This window comes from Odocoileus virginianus, chromosome 2 (assembly GCF_023699985.2).
Source record: "Odocoileus virginianus isolate 20LAN1187 ecotype Illinois chromosome 2, Ovbor_1.2, whole genome shotgun sequence".
Taxonomy (NCBI): Eukaryota; Metazoa; Chordata; class Mammalia; order Artiodactyla; family Cervidae; genus Odocoileus; species Odocoileus virginianus.
This window is the reverse complement of record NC_069675.1, coordinates 91,073,985-91,093,307: the sequence shown is the minus strand read 5'-3', so window position 1 is coordinate 91,093,307 and position 19,323 is coordinate 91,073,985. Positions and strand designations below refer to the sequence as shown.

Sequence of the window (19,323 nt, the reverse complement as noted above, 5' to 3'; positions counted from 1 at the left end):
CATGTGACTTCCCCCTTATTATAGTATTGTTAAACTTGCCCAAATGAAGTACTTTTTTTTTTTTAGCTTGAATAACTTACAAAATGGCCCTACCTTCCCTGGCACCCTTTGGGGTTAGACTTCTCAGTGAATTTAGATACGTACCGCTTTTCTGAAGCTTTTACTCCCAGACACTTGTAACTAGAATTACGAGCTTTAGGAGAGTAAACTGCAGCTTTATCAGGGTAAGAAGCAAGGCCAAGTCCCTGGAGGTTCTTGGTGGGAAGTATCACAATCAGAGCAAATGCTCCTGTCTCTAATACACAGGAAACCTGGCTGCACCACCCCCTCACCCACAGCCTTCTGAAGGTCTTAAAAGAGCTTTCTGGTAAAATCTTTAAAAAGGGGGGAACAAATGGTTGTCGAATGCTCAACGTGTGCCAGGTTCTTGCTAAACTATCCAAAGTAATCCTTTCCACAACTTTTCTATGATAGGTGGTGATATTCCCATATTACATATGAGTTAACTGAAGCTTAAAGTTGAGAATAAGGTACCATGACTTATGCTACTGTTCCACTAAATCAGTATTTCCAAACTTTTGTTTTTTCTGTATCACTACCATGATTTTTGTCATTTCCTAATATTTGTGTATTTAATATATTAAATATTGAATTTCTAAAACTTTACAACCCGAAACTTACTTTAAAAGGATTATTTTGTTATTATCCTATATGAAAAATTATATGCTGTAGAGAAGGTAACAGTAAAAATAAATTTAATGAAAAAATACTGTGTTAAATTCTAGTTAAGATGTTGCATACTCAAATCTATATGATCAGGCCTTCTAGTTACAAAGGGAGATTAGCAAGCATTAGAGGGGTAATAGAGAAACTAGCATCAAACAGATTTTTCTTTTGATGTAATTAGAAGGATTGAAAGAGAAGTGAAAAGGTAACTAACAACTTTGAAATGTTTTAAAGTGCTTTCTCTTGGTATCACTTAAAGTCTTCCAGTGGTCTCCTCACTTTGGGAAACACTGATATAGCCGAAGGTGTTCTCATTTTCCATATGGATAAACTGAGAGGAGAAAATCTGTTCAGAGTTGCCCACCGGTTCCACAGACCTTATGGTCCAAGCCACCCTGCTTCTGCTGAATTTTCCTTCTGTTGCCTCCCTTCTCACCCTTCATCTTGCCTCCTTCTCTCCATGCTTTTCTTTCCTTCCCCATCCTCTAGGAGAATTCAGCTGACTCCAAGGTAGTTTGAGAAGAAGCTTCTTTGATGCATATTTCTGATGTCTTTTTTCGTTTGTTTGTTTTAACAATTGTTGAGATAGAATTTCCTCTTATGAAACTCAAGTCTTTCTACAAACACCGCATTTTTTGGTTCTTACTGTAATTCCAGAAGGTGTAAAATATTCAGTTATTTTGTAGGTATTTGTACTCCTACATAAAGTTTTTATGAAATAACTATATAACTAAATAGCTATAATGACATCACAAACCTTCCTTTGACTCCTAATTATGTTAGGAATTAGGAGTTAGTAATATTGGAAAAGTAAGTTTGAAAAAAAAAAACTGTCAGCAGTTTTTGATGTGAAGTACAATAAAATGTACTTTCTTTGCTTTTATAGTCTTTTGCCAGCAGTTTTTGATGTGAAGTACAATAAAATGTATTTTCTTTGATTTTATAGTCTTTTGTAGTTTTGTAATTTACATTTACAACAAGTTACATTTAATTGGCATTTTATTGCATTCTGTTCCGGTGGAGACAGTGTGTGCGGGCTCAGGTTCTCAGTCGTGTCCAGCTCTCTGTGGCCCTGTGGGCTGCAGCCTGCCATTTAGGACGTGTCCTTGCAAACAGGGAGGCGGTGCTGGCCCTGAGCATGTGACCCCAAAGTAGATCTCTGTGTGGAATGGGAGGAAATTTTAATACTTAATGCCTTTTAGGAAATAAAGCAAAATGGCATTAGGGTAATTAATACCATGTGGAGCAGGGTTAAAAATTGAATAATATAAACTGAAACAGGAAGGCTGTAACATGGTAGTGACTGTAAACAACCAATATGTCAATACAACTTCAGTTTCCAGGTCAGCTTGTATTTCAGTTTGCCTTGACCTTATGAGTACACTCCTCTCATCTTGACATCGCTAGTTAATATTCTAAAAACTATGGTCAGTTCGACTAATTCAGGGCTTCCCTGGTGGCTCAGGTGGTAAAGAATCCGCCTGCAGTGTGGAAGACCTGGGTTCGATCCCTAGGTTGGGAAGATCCCCTGGGGAAGGGAACAGCTACCCACTCCAGTATTCTGGCCTGGAGCATTCCATGGACCATATAGTCCATGGGGTCTCAAAGAGTCAGACATGACTGAGAGACTTTGACTTTTGACTTATTCAGGAATGTGAAGCATATCTAGAAACAGAGGATTGCTAAAGTCAGGTCACATAACTATTGTACACTTATGTCAGTCTCCTACATACGAATCTTCAAGTTGTGAACTTTCAAAGATTGGAATGTGTTACTACCCAGACATCACTGCACCTTTTTTCAAGAGAGCAGATAGAATTGAATCCAGCAAGGAACCCGAACCTGTGCCATCAGCATCAGACGTGGGTGCAATGGCAGCTTGCCCTCCGTCTCCTACTGCTGATGATCCTTCCACTTTACCATCTCCCACCTCCTCTCCCTGCTCCAGTCAGGAGCCTTGCCTGTTCACTTGATGCCAGCACCTGTATGCCAACTGTTATACTGTACCCTGTACTTTCCAAGATACTGTACTGTAAGATTTAAAATGTCTTTTCAGTTTTTGTGTTTGTTTTTAATGTGTGTGAAACCTATTACAGTACTATATAGATGATGGTGTTAGTCGGGTACCTAGGCTAACTTTGTTGGACTTCTGAACAAATTGGACTTAGAAATGTGCTCTCAGAATGGAGCTCATTCATATGTAGGTGCTTATTGTATACCAAGTAATGGTTTCCCACTCTGGAAGCCTGGCACTTTTTGTATTTCACTGAGTTTTGGGATACATATTGGAAGGTAAGAATGCTGCATTGTGTTTCTGCTAATGCTAATGCATACTAATGCTGGAAGGGGAACTTTAAGCTGACAGACCTTAAAACAGATATCAAAAATTAAAAGGAAGCATGTCTTATTCAAGTAGAGTACGATTTTAGTGGGGCAGGGTAGACTAGTATCTGTGACTCTTAAAGATCCCTCAATCATTTATTTCATTGGTCTGATGATCCGAGATCTCACGATCTGAATGGTTGACCTAGAGGTCAATGCTGTAGCTTCATCAGGAAGCCAACATCTTAATAATAGCACTGAGTGATGACTTAATAAAAGGTCCTATTCTCTGTGTGTGCAGAGTGCAGCAGCAAACCTAGAGCTTCTGAAAAGTGGCCTTTATTTTTTAATTAAGAAGTCTGTTTCACAAGTGTACTTAAATTTTGTGGCTTGGAGGGTGAAAATCAGAATAACTACCACCTTTGATGAAAGTGAAAGTGTTAGTTGCTCAGTCATGTCTGACTCTTTGTAACCCCATGGTCTGTAGCCTGCCAGGTTCCTCTGTCCATGGAATTCTCCAGGCAAAAATACTGGAGTGGGTAGCCATTCCCTTCCCAGGGGATCTTTCTGACCCAGGGATCAAACAATGCAATCTGCATTGCAGGCAGATTCTTTATCATCTGAGCTACCAGGGGAGCCTCAAATGATATGATTATTAATGATATTAATAATGGCTAAACCTATTTTCTCATCTTAGAAGATGGCAAATGAAAAAGCCTAGAAGCCAGATACTAAGGAGAAAAGCCCAGAAGCCAAGCAGTTTGATGCTGGTGGCAGAGTTAAAAGGTTAAGAAGGGGAAGAGCTACTGCAGCTGAAATACTATCGTGGTCAGAGGAATTGGCAGATATTCCTAATCAGCTATGTAGTCCAGAAAGGCCTTTCATAAGATGAAGTATTCAACAGCTAAATGCAAGGTTGAAAAGGAAAAGAAGGTGATGGTTCTTGCTTCTGTCACCAAATCAGGTGGTGGTGACAAGAATGGTAGTACTTGAGTGGTTACATTTCCCCAAATGCCTAGGTGTTATCCTGCTGAAGCTGTGCCTGGAAAGCTGTTGTGTCATGGCAAAAAAAAAAAAAAAAGTTTTTTCTCATATGTGAGAAAACTGCGTGTGCACTAGCGTTGCTTCTGGGATGATTCTGATCTTCCTCACTGGGCACCACAGAGGCAGGAGGGTCACTTTCCTGAAGCTTGCTACTTGTATCTCTGTCCCTCACGCCAGAAACTTGTCATTGTCATCTCCACCGAAATTGAATGGTGTGAAAAATCCCAGAACATCTCACTGATGGCTTACTTCAAGAAGACGAAGCTATGTAAGGTCAGGTACCAGGAAGGTGAGCCCTTCAAAGGGACAGAGAGAAATATGAAATTACAGAGCAGCATCAGTGCAAGGTTGATCAGAAAGCTGTGGACTCATAAATTCTGTGAAGAATCATAGCTTTTCCTCAGCTCCAGGGCTGTCTCCACTTTGTGTATGCTATTACAGTTGGAATTTATCCTCACAGAATATTGTTCTAAACTTTTTCAAAAGAACCTAATTAAAATAATTAATCCATTAAAAAAATTGGCTAACCTTTACTGAACATATCCTATGCACCAGGTACTTTTGAAGGCTTTAAATTTTTAAAATTTCATTTAATTCAGCCTTATGACATGTTTGTATTATTATTGCTGCCGTTTTAATTTAAAAAAAATATTATTGCTGTTGTTTTAATTTTTTTTTTTAATGTTTGTTTGGCTGCCCTGGGTCTTAGTTGTGGCATATGAGATCTTTAGTTGCAGAATTTGAACTCTTTAATTGCTGCCTGTGGAATCTAGTTCCCTGACCAGGGATCAAGCCTCGGCCTCCTACATTGGGAATGTTGAGTCTTAGCCTCTGGACCACCAGGGAAGTCCCATTGTTGCCATTTTTAGATTAGAGAAATGCCAAAACTGTTAGGGCCATGATTATTATATAAATCACAGAGAGACAGTACAGATGTTACTTACTTTACACAGTTTCTACCTTTTGCAAAATGGGGGCTAGAGTGGGATGGAAGAGATCAGGGATGATTTATAAAGTTTCTTCTAGTTTAAAAAAAAAAATCTAAGAAACTTGTCAACCTCTTAAAGGTTCCTCAAGTATAAACATTATATCCTCTGTATCCCCTAGTATGCACAACCACCAACTTTGATAAGTTTATATTTTGTAGCTGAAGACAATGCTAAGAAGTTTGGTCAGACTTTCTCTGAGTCACTCTTTGTGACCCCATTACCTGCAGCATGCCAGGCCTCCCTGTCCTGCTCTACCTCTCAGTTCGCCCGAGTTCGAATTCATGTCCATTGAGTTGGTGATGCTACCTAACCATCTCATCCTCTGCCACCCTCTTCTCCTTGGCCTCCATGGCCTTGCATGCCATGCAAAACATGTTGAAAATGGGGATCCAGCGAACAGGCATATGAGAAGATGTTCAACATTTGCTAATCATCAGGTAAATGTAAATCAAAACCACAATAAGGTATCATTCACACCTATCAGAAGGACTCTTATCAAAAAGAACACAAATAACAAATGTTGATGAGGATGTAGAGAAAAGGGAACCCTTACACACTGCTGGTGGGAATGTAAACGTGTAGCCATTGTGGAAGGCAATGTGGAAGTTTCTCAAAACACTAAAAATGGAACTACCATATGACCCAGCAGTAGAAGGTGTATATCCAAAGAGAAGAAAAGCAAAAACACGAATTCAAAAGGATACATGCACCTAAATGTTTATAACATTATGCTTTATTTGCAGTTGTCAAGATATGGAAGTGACGTAATTGTCGGTCAACAGACAAATGGATAAAGAAGATGTGGTATATAAATACAATGAAATGCTACTCAGAAGAAAGAAAAATTTTGCTGTTAGCAGCAGCAGGGATGGACTTTTTGAGTGTATTACGCTAGCTGAAATAAGTCAGATAGAGAAAGACAAAGTGTTATGTGTGGAATCTAAAAAACAGAAGAAAGTAGTGAGTAAAACAAAGAAACAGACTCACAGACACAGAGAACAAACTAGTGGTTACCAGTCGGGAGAGAGATTACAAGAATCTAGGGGTTCAGTTCAGTTGCTCAGTCATGTCCGACTCTTTGCAACCCCATGAACTGCAGCATGCCAGGCCTCCCTGTCCACCACCAACTCCTGGAGTCCATCCAAACCCATGTCCATCGAGTCGGTGATGCCATCCAACCATCTCATCCTCTGTCGTCCCCTTCTCCTCCTGCCCTCAATCTTTCCCAGCATCAGGGTCTTTTCAAATGAGTCAGCTCTTCGCATCAGGTGGCCAAAGTACTGGAGTTTCAGCTTCAACATCTGTCCTTCCAGTGAACACTCAGGACTGATCTCCTTTAGGATGGACTGGTTGGATCTCCTTTCAGTCCAAGGGACCTCAAGAGTCTTCTCCAACAGTTCAAAAGCATCAGTTCTTCTTTGCTCAGCTTTCTTTATAGTCCAACTCTCACATCCATACATGACCACTGGAAAAACCATAGTAGCTGGCTTTGTATCCCTTATTAGCATCATGTCCTATATTGAAAACGCTGGGTAAATGTTTGTTGAACTTAATTTTAGGTCGTAGGACACTTTAGCATGTAAGAAGCAGCAGGAGTTTTTCACCTTTAATCCTGTTTGTGGCGTGTCCTTTACATTTATGTGGTGAAATAAACATATGTTGTTTGTTGTTCTTGTGTCTTGACTCCAGTCTGAATAATTAAAAAAAATTTCTTTTGGAGTTATTTTGTAGATATGACTAACCAGCAACTAGCTTTGCTTCAGATTTGAAAGATTCTGGAGTGAAAGGTTAAATATGTTGTATCTCTTTGTTGCCACACAATGGATTTCTAAAACAGACATAAGAGATGGTACTGAGCTTTAGCATTAATGATTAACTAGTATGACAGAAAGATCTGCCCTGAATTATGTTTCTAATAAGTAATTTAAAAGTCATTTAGAGAATGTCTGGGAGATTTTTTTCCCCTTCATTTGAACTGGTCAATTTTAGAGAGCTAATAACACAAATCATTTTATTGTTAGGATTTTTTTTTTTTGAAGTATATTATAAAGTTGTGTTAATTACTGTTGTACAGCAGTTATTCAGTTATATGTATATATACATTCTTATAAATACTTTTCCATTGTTCTTTGGATTTTTTAAGTGTGCAAGTTTCCATTTGTAACAGCAGTATATTTTCAATCAAAAAAGTAGAAGGAGGAAAAAAAAATATCACCCTCAACAGATGGTTCTGAAATGACCTTGGAAGCTCTGTGTCCATGGTCAAACAAAACTCCTTGGTCTGTGAGACTTCTTCAGTTAGTCTTTGAAATGACAATGAACAAAAACATCTCCTTCACTCTCCCTACTCCTGCTGGGAATAGCATATATTTTTTCAAAAGAAGCTAGTTCTTGTCTAATTATTTAATTCATTCATTCATGTAAGGTTTTATACTTTGGTTTGTTGATCTGGTTAGTGAAGTTACTGTAGCTGCTTCTGACGTGGACATCTTGGATTATTCAAGGAGGTTTATAATGGACTCATCTACCATATGGTACTTTTTCTTGGACTCTGAGGTCCCACTTTTGTGGGAATGTCAGGGTTTGTTTTTGGAAATAACATCAAGTTTCCATCTATCTGGCTGTTGCAAAGCATATACCTTGCAGAGGTGGTGTTTTATTAGCCAAATTGCTCTGAATAGAAGTTCTCTTGTTTTGACTTTTGTGGCTTTTTCCATGTAATAAACTACAATTATTTCTTTAAACTTATAAGATGGAGATAATAGGAACTCCTTTCAGGTAGAATTCATGTGAAGAATCAAGCCAGTGCCAGGCATATAGTAAAAGACTCAATAAAATGACAGCTGACAGATTATTTTCTACATTTCATGGCATGTGTGCCTTTTGAAATTTCTTTTTCCTCCAAGCTGGATGAAGAGTTATCAGCAATCTCTTTTGCTACTCCAGACATCCAGAAATTGTAAATGAAAAATGTCAGAGGCTCACAGTCCATGCAGTTTTCTGAGAAATGCCTGTACTGTATTTCCATAGAAACACTGATGACCTCTGACTCATCAAACCGAATTGCCTTCCTAAACTGTTTTCACCTTCTGATTCTCTTACCGCAGCCTTGAAACGCTCTGTACTGCTTAAAAAAAAAAAAAAAAAAAAACTTGAAATGTCATAATCTTGGGCTGGCTTTTCTGCCTTCAGTTTGGTGTCAAGGCTGCAGTTACAAAGCTAGAAGCCTGAAAAACTGTATAAAAGGTGATGTAGGTTGATCAGATGGAATTTATTGTTTCCATAGAAATGTAGATGCTTCTTGTAAGCAGCATTTAAGCTGAGCAAATGCATGGGCACAATAGATTATCTAATTGAGAATCCTTGGCTTCTCCCCCTACTCTTTTTTTCTCTAACCCTAAGATTTCATGTTAAGAAAATGACATTAGGGAGAAGGCTTAGTTTTTTGTTGCAGTTTTTAAAATGTGACCTTGACATTTGTAGGTGGAAAAGGGAAATAGAACTTGAAGCTCTGCCAGCCGAATTTTGCTGTGCGGACTTGTGGTGTTATGTCTTTGTATTCAAAAGCATTTTATGTTATTCCTGAAGTATAGTTTATCAGGTTGCCTGTGAGAAACAAAAGCTAATGGTCCAAGTGGCATCCCACTCACTGGATAGAAAGGAAAGAGGCAGATGTGAATTTAATGCTCAGCCAGTCCAAAGAAAAGTGTTTCTGTATTTGCTTGGGTTTTGTGCTGAATAGCAGGCTGCAAGACTGGCTGTAAGGCAGGCCATGGTCTGGCTAGCTAATGTTTGTTACCAAAAAAACAGCTACATTTTATTCCTTTCCAGCCTCTATCCAAGCCACCTTTTGTACCAAAAGGAGCCAAGGAGGTGGAGTTGGGAGGGGCTCTGAAAAATGGGAAGAATTTCTAGAACTTCAGGAGCTGTGGAAGGAGCACATGGTTTGCCATGTGTATCTTGACTAGCCCCTCAGAGTGCTTCCCTCTCCTCCCTTTAAGCCTTACACTTTTAGTTACTTGGTTAAAATATTAGAACCACTATGTTGAAGTTAGTGAGAGTTCTGCTGGTATTGGGGCTTCCCTTGTGGCTCAGTTGGTAAAGAATCTGCCTGCAGTGCAAGAGACCTGGGTTCTATCCTCAGGTTGGGAAGATCCCCTGGAGAAGGGAAAGGCTGTTCTGGCCTGGAGAATTCCATGGACTATAGTCATGGGGTTGCAAAGAGTTGGACACGATTGAGAGACTTTCACTTTTACTTTCTGCTGGTATTCACAAACTTCATAGGCATATCCATGTATTTCCTTTCCTTAGTGACTCTCTTGCCTATAGAATAAAAGCCTAAAACTCCCCATGTGTGGCTGTAAAATTCTTTATGATATGGCCCTGGCTGGGGCTCCAGTCAAATCACATTACCAGGTAGCATTATTCCCTTTCTCTGTTTATGCCTTGTACATGTGGCTTCCTCATACGTTTCTCAAATAGCCCTGTTTATCTGGTGAATGCTTATCCCTTCCACATGCCCCTGGCCCCGTGGTTGCTGCTGTGTTCTCACTAATACTGATTACAACTACTAAGCACTTCCCACTGATCTAAGTGAATCATTTCATTGAACCTCACAGTAGCCTGCAGATGAGGAAATTGGTTTAGAGAGGTGAAGTCACTTCCTCAGTTAACAGTAGTAAGTGATGGTACCAGGACTCATACCTATTCTTATGTCAAAATATATGCTCTTACCACTCTGTACTGGTTCAGTTTCATCTTGTCCATCTGTCCCAATCTGTCTGACCATTATTCTCTCCCTAGCATTAATTCTTTAAAATATTATTTACTTCACTATCCTTTTTTTTTGGCTGCACCACACAGCATGTGAGATCTTAGTTTCCTAACCAGGGATTGAACCCATGCCCCCTGAAGTGGAAGCACGGAGTCTTAACCACTGGACCACCAGATAGGGAAGTTCCTGTCTTTCTTTCATTTGACTTTAATTTTTTCTTGTTGTAGTTAAATATATATAACAGAATTTACCATTTAAATCATTTTTTTTCCATTTATTTTTATTAGTTGGAGGCTAATTACTTCACAACATTGCAGTGGGTTTTGTCATACACTGACATGAGTCAGCCGTGGAGTTACATGTATTCCCCCTCCCGATCCCCCCTCCCACCTCCGTTTAGATCATTTTAAGAGTACCACTCCAGTGGCATTGAGCACATGCACATTGTTGTGCTCTGTGATTAATTTTTACTCTGTGCTCCTTTGGACTGCTTTCTGACAGTAGGCTCAGTCTTGGGTTTCCTGGTGGCTCAGACAGTAAAGACTCTACCTGCAATGCGGGAGACCTGGGTTTGATCCCTGGGTTGGGAAAATTCCCTGGAGAAGGGGATGGCTGCCCACTCCAGTATTCTTGCCTGGAGAATTCCATGGACAAAGGGGCCTGGTGGACTATAGTCCATGGGCTGTCAGAGTCAGACACAACTGAGCGACTTTTACTCACTCAGGCTCAGTTGTACTGATAGCTGTATTTTCCTGGCCTAGGACCTGCTACTGGAGAAGGCGATGGCAGTCCACTCCAGTACTCTTGCTGGAAAATCCCATGGATGGAGGAGCCTGGTAGGCTACAGTACATAGGGTTGCTAAGAGTCAGACACGACTGAGCGACTTCACTTTCACTTTGCACTTTCGTGCATGGGAGAAGGAAATGGCAACCCACTCCAGTGTTCTTGCCTGGAGAATCCCAGGGACGGGGGAGCCTGGTGGGCTGCCGTCTCTGAGATCGCAGAGTCGGACATGACTGAAGTGATTTAGCAGCAGCAGCATCAGGACCTGCTACAGTGTGGGCAGGTACTTAATAACATTTGAAGGAATAAGTGACTATATTTGCGAGGCTGATGGAATTACTTTCTGATAACAATGGATGAACTTATGATTTGATTAGTAAATAACTCTTGTGTAAGTGTTTTCCTATTTCATTTACTTTAAAGCTGTGACAGAATCCAAAAGGTGTCATGATGAATTTGGAAGAAGGAAGGACTTCCCTGGTGGCGTAGTGAATAAGAATCCACTTGCTGAGGCAGGGTACATAGGTTTGCTCCCTGGTCCAGAGAGATTCTGCCTAGGAGCAACTAAGCCTCATGCACGACAACTACTGAGCCCACATGCCTAGAGCTGGTGCTGTGTAACAAGGGCAGACACTGCAGTGAGAAGCCCATGCACCACAACAAAGAGTAGCCCCTGCTTGCAACTAAAAAGAAAACAACCAAAGGAAGACCCAGCACAACCAAAAAAAAAATTCAGAAGAGGGAAGATTTTTTTTTAACGTTTTTCCATTATAATGGCCATTGGCCTTATGTGACTAATTAAGTTGAAATTCAGTTGCTCAGTCACATTCCAAGTGCTTAATAGCCACACATGGCTAGTGGCTATCATTTTGTACAATGAAGATAAGAGAACATTTTCATCACTGTAAGACTTTGAATTGGGCATTGTTGCTCTAGTCTTTAAAGGCAGAGAATAGTGAAACATTTTCTCTTAAAACTTGATATTTTGGCAAGAATTGCATTGTAGTGGCATGTGACTTAATACCATTGCTGTTTGGAGAAAGAAGTAGTTACTCAGCATTTACTAAGCAACCTTTCCTGGGATCCTGGGATATACCTTAGCCTTGTGGCTTGGGATATTTAGGGCTGAGACCAGATTTGACTGAGAGAAGGACAGTTTCAAGGAACCTAATCATGATTGGAGGTGGGGTGGGGTGGGGTGGTGGGGCACAAAACAGATGGGAACCTGATATAAATGACTAAATGTTGGTCCAGAAAGGAGCAGAATGGCTCTTGTGTATCAGTACAAATCTAGGGTAGAGATTTTTAGCTTTTTTCATGGGGAGAATGGAAAACAATATTTTCTAAAACCTGAATTTTCATGGTCAGTAGTCATGATCATAATTTGGTGTGGAAAGCAGAGGGCACTGAGATCACGGGGTAGGGAACCTAATTATGCAGAGGAGTTTAAAAATCCTTTTAGATCCTTGACTTCTAGAAGCTCTGCTTCACTTCATGTCTCACTCACATTTTAAAGTATATGAAACTTGAATTGCAGTTGACTAGGAGAAATAATGTTATATTTTATATTTAATTAAAACATTTAATCTGACATTAGTATATGTTTTCTGATTTGGGGAAAAGTGAGATGTTTGATTAGAATTACAGAATTTTGCATTTTTAAGGGCCTCACCTTAATTTTGCCTGTGGGCTTCAAAGTAGACAGAATCCTCACCAAGATTCAAGTCTCTGTTGCACCATGCTGCCTTCCTCTAGTCAAAATGAAACATTCCTAGAGTAATATTTAACTTGCTTTTGTAAAAGACACGTTAGATTATAGTTAGCTGATGTTTGGGCTTGAATTTGTTAACTGGCATTACCCACAAGCTTTTGTTTGTTCACATTTGGGGAAAAAAAATACTCAGTTTATTAAGATCATTTTATGGTAAATGTGTAACTTTATAGCCAAAAATATAAATAAAGAAAAAAAAATCAATATTAAAAAAATTTGTTATGGTAGCTAATCATAGATTGAGGAGTCACTTCTTTTTGCCAAATTCTCTCCTGTTGGAGAAAAGCTTGTGAACTGGATTTTCCTTTGTTTTAAAGAAAATTACTAGACTTGGAGTTAGAAATTGTATTAAAGAATTGTATTCTTCCTTTGTATTAAAGAAAATACCTGACTTGCAGCTCTTGCCATAAGGTAGTTTATTTATTTATATATACTTACCAAATTTTGTTGACTGGCAGGATCCTGACCAAGATCCAAGCCTCTATTGCACCATGAGACTCACAAGAATTGAGTTATTTTTATCCCCATTTCAGGAATTAGCTATTGGGTAGTTAATTGAAAACAGTGGCAGATCTGGGATTTGACTCCAACTCAGACCCATGCTCTTTTTCTCTATGCTTCTGAGCTGAACTGTGGTAACAGAATATATGGGCTTCACTGGTGGCTCAGTAGTAAAGCATCTGCCTGCCAGTGCAAGAGACACAGGTTCGTTCGATCCCTGGGTCAGGAAGATCCCCTGGAGAAGGAAATGGCAGTCCACTCCAGTATTCTTGCCTGGAAAATCCTACGGACAGAAGGCTTAGTTGCCTCTTGGCATGTGGGATCTTCCAAGACCAGGGATCGAACTGGTGTCCCTTGTGTTGCAAGGCAGATTCTTAACCACTGGACTACCAGGGAAGCCCCCAATCTGTGTTTCTTGACTCTGCCTTTTTAAAGCAATTTAAGCCACCAGCCAAAGGCTCTAGATTTCTCAGAACATTTCCCTAATCTGTTTAATGTGTTATATTCTGTGAGGCAGGAGGTTTGGGGGTTATTTTTGTATTTTTAGGTAGCTTAGGAGTCTGCTTTTTACTGAACAATTCTGACATCCTTTCTTTGCCTTTGTGTTGAATTGAATTCAATACATAGAGGGTTTACTTCTAGCACTGGTTTGGGTTCTTGTAGCTAGAAACCGTTTTGCTAGCCAGATCTGGTTTCTGAGAATCTGGGTAAGAGCGAATGAGAATGGTAGCCAGATCTAGCCATTCCATTGACTGGTTGTCAGGAGGTAGGATTAACATTGTTCTCTGTATCTCCTCCGTTAGTGATGATCTGTAAAGCCAAAGACAACATTATTAGCCACTGGTCTCAGGTCTGGATAGAGGGAATATATAGACATGGTTACTGAATTTCATAATCAGGGATCTTTGTGACCACTGGAGGAATTTGTTTTAAGGCAGATATAAAGAGTTCTTCTTTTCCTCAGGGAGTAACATATTACATCTGGGATTATTGTTTCAAACAGTTTACAGGCACAAAATATAAAAAAGTTTCAAGAATCACAGCAAGTAACTAAACTGTGTTAGTAATGTTAGGGGATTCCATTCCAGGTCTTTGAGGATGATGTCATGAATGAATTAATAGTTAACTCTCCTATAATCTGCTCTTTGGTGCCATAGATATAGCATGAGATTTCTTGGACCCTTGGGGTTGGTTAGTTAGTAGTAACTCACATAATATTGAGCTTTGACTTTGTCAAGTACTGTGTAAAGTCTTTACATGCACGGTCTCATTTAATCCTTTTAACAGACCTATCAGGTAAGTGCTGTTAATTTCAGTTTGTAGCAGGGCTAGGGTCAATCCTACTTGGGTCATATCAGCTGAAAGTGTAAAGGGCTAAGTCTCTAAAGGAAAATCAGAATGCCCTTAACAGAAGGGGGAGTGATTGCTAGGCAGGTAAAAGCAATAGATGCTCACTTTAACTGTTTTTCTTAGTACTGTCTTTGTTTTTTTAGTCACTCCCTCTTTATTGTGTTTGATCTAGTTATTTTGAGTTCCAAATGTTGTTTTCAGAAAATGTTGTTAGACTTTGTCTTTTCTTGAAGCCCAGTGTAGTTCTTTCACTTAATGTCCAGAATCTGGGGTCCAGAATATAAGTAATTACTTACCTACGTCATATGACTAAACCAAAAGTGGCTTTTGAACTATAACTTTCCTATTATACTATTCTACCTTCCCATGTTTTTGTCCTATTTTTGAGTCAGTTTATGTTAAGTGTATGCTTATTACTCAGTTTCATTTCTGGCAGAATGTTCAATATTGGACCCATGTGTAATGATGAGTGATTTCCTTATTGCCTGGCATCTCCATACAGCTTTTCTGATCCCCAAGCATTTATATAGAGAGGATTTAAAGTCACTCTAAGGTGATCCTTTTTAGGCATATCAGTCACTTTAGCACCTTCCAAACCCTGGTTTTCCAGATCAGATTTCCTCACTCAGACATTCCATACACTTTTCAGGCCAGACTTCGATTTTCTGATCCTGTGACTTTCTTCCCTTGATCTAGAGACAGGGTAGTGTTTTCTGTTTTGTTCATCCTACATTTGAACACCTTACATACTGTATCAGCGGCAACTGTTGTGGGCATAGAAACAGCTCTGTGGATGGATGAGGCACTGTCACTACGCTTGAAGAACTCACTATCTAGTGAAGGAGGCAGTTATTTAAGTTGTGAGCACAGGAGAAGTGTTTCCTGTTTTCCATGCTTCATTGAAGGATGATGAGTAGTTCTTTACCAAGTGAAGGAGGAGGAAGCACAGGAAGACAAGGAATGTGGTTTGTTTGGTGAATGTTCAGAATTGCAGGACTTTGAAAGTGATGTTTAAACAGTCTGCTATTTGTACCCTTCTCCACATGACTCCCAGTTGCTCTTTTGGCTTCTGGTTGCCTGACTCTGATGACACAAAATACTCTTGTAACCATCTAGTCCTAGTTTTGCACCATTATTTTTGAGTTTACCATTGAGACACACAGTTGATATTTATTGAAGAGCTGCTTTGTACTAGGCTTGTGAGAGATAATGGGGATGCAGCTGTAAACAAGACAGGCCAGGTTCCTTCCCCTAGGTTGGTGGAACATTATTAGTGGAACAGCTTCATAGTGGCATCAGACATTGAACAAGTAATTCCTTGTTGATGAGTGCACAAAGCATTGTAGATAGTTATTACAGGGAGTTTTGATCTTTTGTATGAGACAAGGGTAAAGGAGGTAAGAAAAAGCTTTTCTGAGGAAATATTTAAACTGAGGATGGGTCAAAAGCAAACTGGAGAGAGTAAGCAGTCATTCCAGGAGAATAGAATTTTGATTAACTGTGTATAGAACCCCTGTTGTCTATTTGCCACTCACTGTGCTTGATTTTTCTCTTCAGTGTGATAGTTGTACACCAATCGGAAAGGTGTAGCTTAGAGTTTTGGGGCCTGAAATGTGCTTTGAGGGCTGTTTATTCCAACCTGAATAGCATACTTATTAATGGAAGAATTGCTTCTGTTTGTGTGTATAGGTAAAATTCTTTGGCAGTTATGAAAATTTTAAATAAAATTACCCTGTTTGATGTTTTATAAGTTCATAATTTTTTGTTTTTATAAGTTCATATATTTTGCTTTCTTTTGGAAAATAATTGATAACATAAGTAGAACATGACAAATATTAAATGCATTGTAAATTTACTATGAAATATGATAGCTCAGCTGATAAAGAATCCACCTGCAATCAGGAGCCCCCAGTTCAATTCCTGGGTTGGGCAGATCCCCTGGAGAAGGGACACGCTCCCCACTCCAGTATTCTTGGGCTTCCCTGGTGGCTCAGTTGGTAAAGAATCCGCCTGCAGTGCGTGAGATCTGGGTTCGATCCCTGGTTTGGGAAGATACCCTGCAGAAGAGAGAGGCTACCCAAAGTATTCTGGCCCTGGAGAATTCCATGGGCTGTATAGTCCATGGGGTTGCAAAGAGTTGGACACGACGGAGCGGCTTTCATTTTCATTGTATGTATTATATATGTATACATATTGCACATGTTTTATTATAATTAACTTTGGCATGCTTACTCATAGGTACTTATGCTGTTGTTTATTGAGCTCCTCTGTGCCAGAGACTGTGCTCAATAAGCATTTTATATCATCTCACTTAATCCTCATTACTGCTCCATGAGAAGTGCTGTTACCATCTCCATTTTTTTATATAAAAATGATGAAATGGAGGCTCAAAGAAGGATCTGCAGTAGCTAAATGTTATAGAGCTAGGATTCAAATCCAAATTTGACTTACGAGTCTAGATGTTTTTTTTCACTGTATGATACTTTGCATATTTGGAGGCACCTTGGAGTAATTCATGAATTATAATCTTTTTTTCCTATTTTTTTCTCTTCAGGCTTTTGTCAGGACGAATTGGCAGAGCTCGACTCAAGCACTAGTAAGTTCTAAATGTTCCCCAGTGTTAATGGGTAAGAAAAGTATATGTGTGTGTACTTTTAAATGTGTAACTTAAGGTGTCATTTATAGGCCTATTCACAGATTTTATTTCACTTTATGATTATAGGGAAGACATTCTCTTTTCTAGTTATATTTTATTTTTCTTCTCATATTTTTTGGTGGTCAGACTCTAGCCATTTAATAGAAAATTTTTTGCTGAAAATTTCTATTTAATGCTAGTCTTGTTTTCCATCATTCCATGAAGCTACCACTGACAAAAATTGTGCTTTCATTTATGCACACATACAAGCGCATACCCACAACCATGTTTTAAAAGTATTGACTAATTTTGACATTTCTTTCAAAGAAGGATTAGGTAAAGGTTTAGATATTTATAGATGATAACCTTCATACTACAGTTTAATTTCTAAGCATCCTCATCTACATTCTTAAGTTTAAGGTACGAGAATGACCATTTCAAAGTCTTAATTAAATGATTCTTTTCATCTGTGTTTATAGTGCTCTCATAATGTCACAAACACCCTTCTGGGATATGGACATGGGAATATTCAGTGTATACACATATTATTTTGCCATAACACTAAAAGGTCAAATGATACTTTAAATTGAGACTCTGTGAAATGATCTAGAGTTATTTTTTCTAGTTCTTGTATTTTTTAGGGTTATGGGGCTGGTTATTTGTTACCATTCTGTTGTTGAGGTAAGCAATAAAGTTCACCTTCTCACCATCCTGACTAACAGCTGTGGACCTTCTCATATTTTCCTCACACACCTTAATAGTATAAAAATAATTCATGTTTGTTCAACTAATAATTACTAATTGCAGAACAAAAGTAAGTCTCATAATGATTATCATACATTAAGGAAATAGGTTTTTCTTTCTGGAAGTCATAAAGTTCTGCATCAGCTTTGTAGGTAATACCAGAATCAACTTTGTAAGATATTATAGGTTCGGTTTACCCCACCTTCCTACCTCACATCCCAGTACCTATGAGTGAAACTATTTTCACTTTGTCGTTCTTTTATGAACAGTTGTCACTTAGGAGGAGGAAAAGGTAAATTCTTGAGTCATGGGCCTTTCTTAGAAGCACTTTTTAGAATTTGTCATTTTTGGCTGCTCTGGGTCTTCCTCGTGGCCCATGGACTTTCTCTAGTTGGAGCAAATGGTCTCCTCTCTAGTTGGAATAAATGGGCTTCTCATTGCAGTGGCTTCTTTTGTTGCAGAGCATAGGCTCTAGGTATGCAGTCTTCAGTAGTTGTAACCCTCAGGCTCAGCAGTTGTGGCACTGGGCCTAGTTGCTCTGTGGAGCGTGGGATCTTCCTGGACCAGGGAGTGAACCTGTGTCCCCTGCATTGGCCGGCAGACTCCCAGCCACTGGACCACCAGGGAAGCCCCACTTAGAAGAACTTTTTAACACTAAGAAGGATACTGACATGCCTTGTGATTTTTCAGATAGAACTACACATAAAACAAGCCAGATAATTGAGAATTCAATTTAATATTGAATGTTTTCTGCTCAGGCCCAGTTCTAGGCTCCAGGGATACAAAAATAAATAAATCTTAAGTCCCACTCTCATTTGTTAACAGTCTATCAGAAAACCTTTCCTAGTCTGAAATTATTTAAAAATACACTTTTTAAAGCATATGGGACCCAAATTTATTCTTTTTCTCCATTTAGTAGCAATTAAAAATATTCATGCCCAGCTTCTAGGAAAGGTACTTGATATTCTTACGAAGATTATTTTTGGATTTTTCTTCCTGCTGGCCCAAGTAATTCTAACTCATTTAACATTTCTGCATAGAATCCCTGTCTAGATATTGTGCTTTATAGATTTCTCCATACCATGAGAATGAACAGATACTGAATCATAATTCTATTAATATATGTCAGTATGGAATGAGATTTACCTAAAAACATCATTTTTCTTTTAAAAATTGTACTTAGCTTATGTGGCCAATATTTTCAGTAGTCCCCATGTTATTTTTGTGAAGTTGCTAGTGTTTTTGGTCTGTCTCTTTGAAATACATAAAGATCTGACATAATAATGAGTAGGCAGAAACAGAAGTTTATCATCCTGTCTGAATCAATCTTGGGGTTCAAATGAGCATTCTCAGTCCTATGGAATAATAGGAAACCTCAAGACTGAAATGGGCTATACACGTGTATTAAGTTGGTTATGGTTGTTGATATTACAATTCTATGGCTTCTGATTGGGAAGGAGTAAAGTCTCCTATGTTAATACCTCATGACTTTTGCACATTAGATGGAGGACAGTAGGGTTTTCTTTGTGATGAATCTTTGGGATTTTGAGGCTCCAGTGTCTCCCTTACTCCTCAAATTCCTGATAAGGAAGTCCTGCTCATTCTTGCTTATTTTGAACCAAGAAATACCATTGTTGCTGATTTCCCATTTTGCTTGTCAGTGGTTGTAGACAGCAAGTTTGG

General features: G+C 39.0%; 1 protein-coding gene and 1 pseudogene across 2 annotated transcripts in view; both read left to right on the top strand.

Annotated features, from left to right (window-relative positions):
- NR6A1 (nuclear receptor subfamily 6 group A member 1) overlaps positions 1–19,323 on the top strand; it is a 222,441-nt gene that overhangs the window by 16,881 nt on the left and 186,237 nt on the right. For both annotated transcript variants that reach the window (XM_070452697.1, XM_070452691.1), the window contains exon 2: positions 16,816–16,857. In XM_070452697.1, the coding sequence (XP_070308798.1) occupies positions 16,816–16,857 (42 nt within the window). The remainder of the gene's footprint in view (positions 1–16,815; positions 16,858–19,323) is intronic.
- Positions 1,834–6,749, top strand: LOC110125230 (large ribosomal subunit protein eL6 pseudogene; annotated as a pseudogene).